The sequence below is a fragment of the Amblyomma maculatum genome, chromosome 2 (assembly GCF_055883805.1).
Source record: "Amblyomma maculatum isolate TAMU_Amacu chromosome 2, ASM5588380v1, whole genome shotgun sequence".
Classification (NCBI taxonomy): Eukaryota; Metazoa; Arthropoda; class Arachnida; order Ixodida; family Ixodidae; genus Amblyomma; species Amblyomma maculatum.
The window spans coordinates 116,379,733-116,385,732 of record NC_139345.1 but is presented as its reverse complement, the minus strand read 5'-3'; the positions used below and the strand labels follow the sequence as shown (position 1 = coordinate 116,385,732).

Genomic DNA, 6,000 nt, shown 5'->3' with positions numbered 1-6,000 from the left:
CTCATCACGTTTTGAAAATGCAGACAGGAGCCATCAAAGCTGTCAACTAAAGTGTGCACCTAGAATTGGCTGACCAATGTGAACAGGCTGTCATCATGCTAAGGTAGCACTAGTATCTGTTACAAAACTCACAAATGAGGATGGAGCTCATGTTATAGTAATGTGCGTTGTTTTCTTTCATCAAGGTCTGTATTCCGATTGAATCAAGATTCAAAGTGAATTTTTATTATTCTTTTTAACACCTAGCCTTAGGTGGCAATTGCAGTCAACATTTCTCGCGAGTTACCCCTGCTTGAAATATGTAGAGCTGTGCAGAGAATAAGAGCTCATCTACTACTTAATGCCATGCCAAATCCCACTCTAGGCTACATTTATTTCAAACAAACCCAGCGGTAAATAAAAAAATACTATATATTAATGTAAGGAAACATGCAGGTATTCTTCGAACTGCTCCAGAGAAAAACCAAGAATTTCATGTAAGTAAAGGTACCTGTGGTTACGGCATGGAACACCACTGTGCCCTAAAATCATTGCACTCGACTATCAAAGGCAACTGCAACAATAAATGATTCTGCTCATGACTGTACCCCATGCCGACGCACGGCAGTTTAGAAAAGTGGCACAAATAGGCTCTAAGCAAAGATACGGTAAGCAGCAAAAAGTTATTGGGGCAGAAATATTAATTAACACAAGGCATAGCGGTACAGCTTTCAAAGCTTAATTATTTATAGCAATTGTTCAGGGTTCTGTTCTCATCATGGTAAAAACACCCCAAGGGGATTCAAAATCCAGTACAGTTTCAAAGAAAACACGACTTTTAGATTTGCTTAACTAGAAAATGATGTCCGATTTTAATTCCCAAGATTTCAAGAACATAAAACCTCCAAAAATAATTGGTTGTACAGAAATATAACAGAAACAGCAATCATTTTCCAGCACAGAAGTGTGAAGGAAGTGACACTGGGCACATCTGCAGCCCATCATAGAAGCATTGTTAAGGTATTTGCGAAGTTACAGGCCAAGAAAGACAGGGGTAAGACTTACTGAGGCACTCCTTTTTAAATACTTTGAGAGATCATTAGGAAAACTCAAGGGATTACAGGGTGCAGGTTTAAATTGAGCACTCACAGCGCACACTAGCACAAAAACATTGCTTACGTAATGTGACGTCTAGGCACCACACTGGCTCTCACCAACAATTGGAATGTCGCATGCATTGATGCTCCACAAATGAATTTGAAGTTAAAAACAATAATTTATTTCTGGTGTGCAATTTTCGCAGGCAGTAAGTGGCATTTGCATGAGTAGCAGTACTGCTGCCCATTTGAGCTTCCAAGTAAAAGCACACAGAGATGCCTTTGACTAGAAGTCAGGCACATACAAGCATGGAAGCAGCATGCATTGATGACCGAGGCACATCAGGCACGGTTAGTCTGAGGCTTCTTTCGATGCTCCTTGACGCAATTCATTGTGCAAAACTTGTTTTCACTGTACTCAAATGGAACTTTTCCAGTAATGTCGGTGCCGCACATAAAACAGCGTCTAGGGAAAAAGAGAAAGAAAAAAAAATTAACATAAGTCTCGTTATACAATGATGCTGTTATCAGGAACACTAGTAAAGAAACTTGCATGCATATCAGATTAAGGTGTGGATATTTTATAAAGTCAAATGACCTTTACATATTATGCACTATGCTTAATCCTTGCAGGGTTGCACATTAGGCACATTGTTTTCTTTTTTTTTTACACATAAGCAACTCTGTAGCACAGATTCCTCCCTAGAGGCTCTAAGTGTAGCTTTCGTCTGCACAAGTACTACCTATCACAGTTCCTTCAAGTTTAGGATAGTACACCACATTGTTAGGAGGCTACCTCTGAAGGAAGGTACCTATTAAAAGAACATAAAGGCCCACTTAAACAAATTCTAACAGATTTCTGCTTGCACACAGACAAGCATGCGTTTGCAAAAATGTTTAAGTATAGGCGACTAAGGTAGAACAGCAATGCAAAACATCCTCTTCAACATATGCAATCAAATCTATTTTCAGAACCAAGCTCACATAAGCACGACGTGGGTTCCATTAGTTTCCAACAGCTGCTTTGCGAACCGCCGTTCAGCAGCCAGCGCCCTCTGAAAAAAAAAAAAAAAAAGCAAGCCGTGTCAAAGAATAGGCATGTACTACAAATTTCAGCACGCACATACCTATTATGCATGCCCAAAACATACAGTACATGCTACAGGATGAGTGACTTGGCCATGCCTGGATTTAATAAGTCAAAGATGCTTCAGAATTCATGACACCTTCCTCCCTAATAGCAAAATCGATACAGTGACACTTTGTGTGCTGTAAACATGGGACGTCATGAACAAAGTAATTCACTGTCCTCTTCTGTGAATTAGGTGGGCATATATGTAGAGAACATTGCTCTAGAGTGAATATTATTCAATCCGAACTGAATGAGACATCATCCAAGTGTGTCATAAGAGCAACTATCTTTGACTGCTGCAACTATCCCTACGCAACTATGGCCCTATGCAACTATATTTGGCTGCTGAAGAAAAAGGAAAAGCACAGAATTATTTTTCTACAACAGCATATTAATGCACCAACCCAGTTTGCTGGTATATTTCAAAACATGCAAGGAATGAACCTCATGTGCATGAGAGGAAACACAACAGACTATGCATCACAATTTTTTGGGACCCATATGACCAATGTTGATGCTCTTTCCTGGTTCTGCCATCACAGCACACTCAGACGTTCACAGAAACAAAAGTCAAAATCGCTCAGTATGAATAATGCAATGATAATTTACCGCACATCTACAAAGACCAGACATACTGGAGCAACACGCGACATTTGAAACAAAGAACGAAGCAACCAAAAATTTGATGTCCCCACTGTTACATCATACTACAATCAAAACTCAAGTTACTTTTCAAGTAAGTACCTCACTCATACTGTATACACTCATGTAAGGGCTGCATTTTTTTTTCCACGGCTTCTGATGGGGCTGTGGCTCTTTCAATGGAATGGCATCTTTTTTTTTTGTTAAAATTTTCTAACCACTGCCCAGCCCTGATTACGCATTGATTTTACTTTTATGACGAATGACGAAAATTGCATGCCATCCCGCTCTATCAGCAGATGCACAGTGAGCATTGGGGTGTCTGCACATAGGCTGACCCATCTCGATAATGTGATGCTTTCGTTATCGCCGCCACGAGAAAGCCGCGCAGCTACCACCACTGTGCGACAGGGCCTTCAGTAGTTCAGGGAAAGGTTTGTTGCTTGTCCAGGCAGTGCATAAGCGTCAAGCCTTTGTCAGCATGCGCTTTATGCTTCGAATTGCAATTTTTGTCTGCGCGACTGCCGTCATTTCCACTTCACTTGGTGGTGAGCTAGTGTGCTAAGGAGTGTAAATGCTCCTGCATCGCTTTGGAATGTGCAATGAAAATTCTGTCTGGCTCAAAGGAACGCATGAAAAAAGTAATAGCATGCACGCATTGGCTATGCTGTCTTCGATAAAATTACGTGCTCAGCAGTATAGCGAGTTAACAGAAGACCATTTGCATCAACACAAACTGGCTTTCTTACACTGGAGAACACAAAGTTCAGCAATGAAGAGGGAAAGAGTGACAGATGAAAAACACTCCCAAAAACATTTTTATGCACACCCAAAGATTAGTAACCAGTAAAGCTCCCACGCCCATTGACAACATCGGCCATGCACCGAGCAAAAAAGTTCTCGTACAAAGAGTAGACTAAATGGGTTGCTCTCGGAGGTTGTCCTACTCATTCTTGACAGCCTCCAAAGGTCATCTGCACCCATGCTGCAGCTTATACACGTTATGACTCCTTTTATGCTTTCTCCAAAGGATCTTAATTATATTCCCACTGGAGTTCTTTGGAAGTTACTTTTATTTTTTACATTGTCTCCAAAATGTATTTCGCCCTGCATGTTTGTAAAATACAGCCGATCGCGGATGACTAAATCAGGGACAACCTAGAGTTTTACGACAAAAATTTCTTAACTGTTGTATCCCCCAGTTCAAGGAAGCCAATCTGCATCGAAGGAAGTGATCCTCAATCAGTTCACTTATGTCATTGAGCACCTATTTGCATCACAAAGACAAAACAGCGAACACATGCACCCTATTCTTGTTTCACACATTTGTTTGAGCCAAATAAAATTTTGACCACGCTTTTCAAACTGATCCACAAGCATTTATATTCCATAGCTCGACATAAACCCGCCGCCAAATGAAGCACAAGCCAGAGAGGTGGTGCCATGGGGCCATTCCTGACGAAGCATAAAATGCATGCCTCCGAAGGTGAACATTTCTGCATGCTAGGGCAAAAATAAACCCTTGCATGATGCATTGAAAGATCCCCTATTGAGTTGTATCGCAGCTTTGCTCATGGCGCCAAAGTGGTGAGCATCAGGTCACTGAGATGGGTTAGCCGGATGTGCCAACACAATTTCGCTCTCTGCTTCGCACCTGCTGATACAGCACGCCGGTACGCAGTTTTTTCCAGTTCGACCACCATGCGCGTGCCCCGTTTTACTTTTGGTGCACCTGTACAAGGTGACACTGGTCACTGTAAAAATAAAATGGCTGCCTTGAAATCATAGTTTTTAGTTTTCATCGGGCCACTGCGTAACAAAGCTCGACTTCAACTGCACACACAGAGCAAGCATGCAGCTAGTGAACTCTCTTTTTTAAAAAACTTGGCTTAGCAATACATCTCTAGTTTTATTAAACAGGAATGGTGAGCATAATATGTTGGCACTACGTGGCCTCAGTATATTTAAACCAGAATACCATAAGTGAGAAAGGCCTGTAATCTTTAACTACACGCAGGTTTCTGTTGTAAAGTTCCAGGGTGAAGACTGGAGAGGGCAAAGTTAAATGAAAACCAATATTAGAAATAAATGTGGATGACATTCCCAAACCAACATTCACACTAAACCTTTGTTCCCGAAGTTGTAAGAACATAGAAATATTTAACGATCTTGTTGATAATGTGACTGCAGCAGCAGTTACCAAATTTCTGCCACCTTGGATAGTGAAACAGCGCTACATACGCACGGGGTGCAGAGAGTGCCTGAAGTCAGCAGGGCACTCTCCACGCTTCCCTCTCCCATAATGCACCTTGTGTTGTGCAGATATAAAGACCTGTAACATAACACTGATATGTTCTTTTTGCCATATTAACGCACCTTTTCCCTGTCGCTAAGTGACAAGAATCTCTGCTTCTCTCGTTCCTCTTGCTGCCTCTGAACTTCGGCAGCTTTCCTTTCCTGCAAAGAGTGAAGAGGTGTTGCCATGCACTGCCTTCAAGGGCGTAAACAAAGACAGCCTGAGAAACAAATACCCACTTTCAGCTTTTCTCTGTGCAGCTTCCTCTTCTCCCGCTGCTTTTCAGCTTGTTTTTGCGAGCGTTCCCTTTCCATTTCCTCAGTTAATGCATCTGGAATCTGCATAAGTGCAACATGAAGTAAGATAAAGTAATGCATCTGGGTTTGTGTGCTGACACCGCTACATTGCTTTGCGTTTAGCAGCCCAAAACCGCTACTTTTCTTTCTTTCAAAAGGTACAAGGCACGAGGGAATTGGACGGCACAAGGAATTTTCAAGGTCATGAAAGGAAAGGCAAAACTAGACTATGAAACCATACCTGAGCTGCACTATAGTCATATTTCTCTGGGTGTGCACCCTTGAAAAGCCTGAATTCATTCCTCGTTCGTTTGTCTGGGCAAACCGCATAAGGTGTCTGTCCTTTAGCATTCCTGTAAGGAAATAAAAAAAAATGCACAAATTCTTAAAAAGGTAGCTTAAAAGTGGCAAAAGCCATGTGCAGCCAGAAACACTTCACCAAAAGACATCTCACCAAAAGAAAATACCTATAAGCTTTTTGCCATGTATTCTGGTGAAAAAACCACACCAGGTTACACTGAGGTACATGATACGGGATAAGAGGTGCTGGATAATGAA

At 41.6% G+C, this 6,000-nt stretch overlaps 1 protein-coding gene across 2 annotated transcripts in view; it reads right to left on the bottom strand.

The window, feature by feature from the left end:
• Positions 1-219: 219 nt before the first annotated feature.
• Positions 220-6,000, bottom strand: part of LOC146199641 (tRNA endonuclease ANKZF1-like) — a 45,695-nt gene continuing 39,914 nt past the window's right edge. Inside the window, exons 13-17 of one of the 2 annotated variants that reach the window (XM_084595161.1) lie at positions 5,684-5,795; positions 5,386-5,484; positions 5,227-5,307; positions 2,061-2,131; positions 227-1,542 (exon numbers count right to left, since the gene is read on the bottom strand). In XM_084595161.1, the coding sequence (XP_084451287.1) occupies positions 1,419-1,542; positions 2,061-2,131; positions 5,227-5,307; positions 5,386-5,484; positions 5,684-5,795 (487 nt within the window). In that variant the 3' untranslated portion in view covers positions 227-1,418. Of the gene's footprint in view, positions 1,543-2,060; positions 2,132-5,226; positions 5,308-5,385; positions 5,485-5,683; positions 5,796-6,000 lie in introns of both variants that reach the window. The other variant, XM_084595162.1, reaches the window with a different exon arrangement.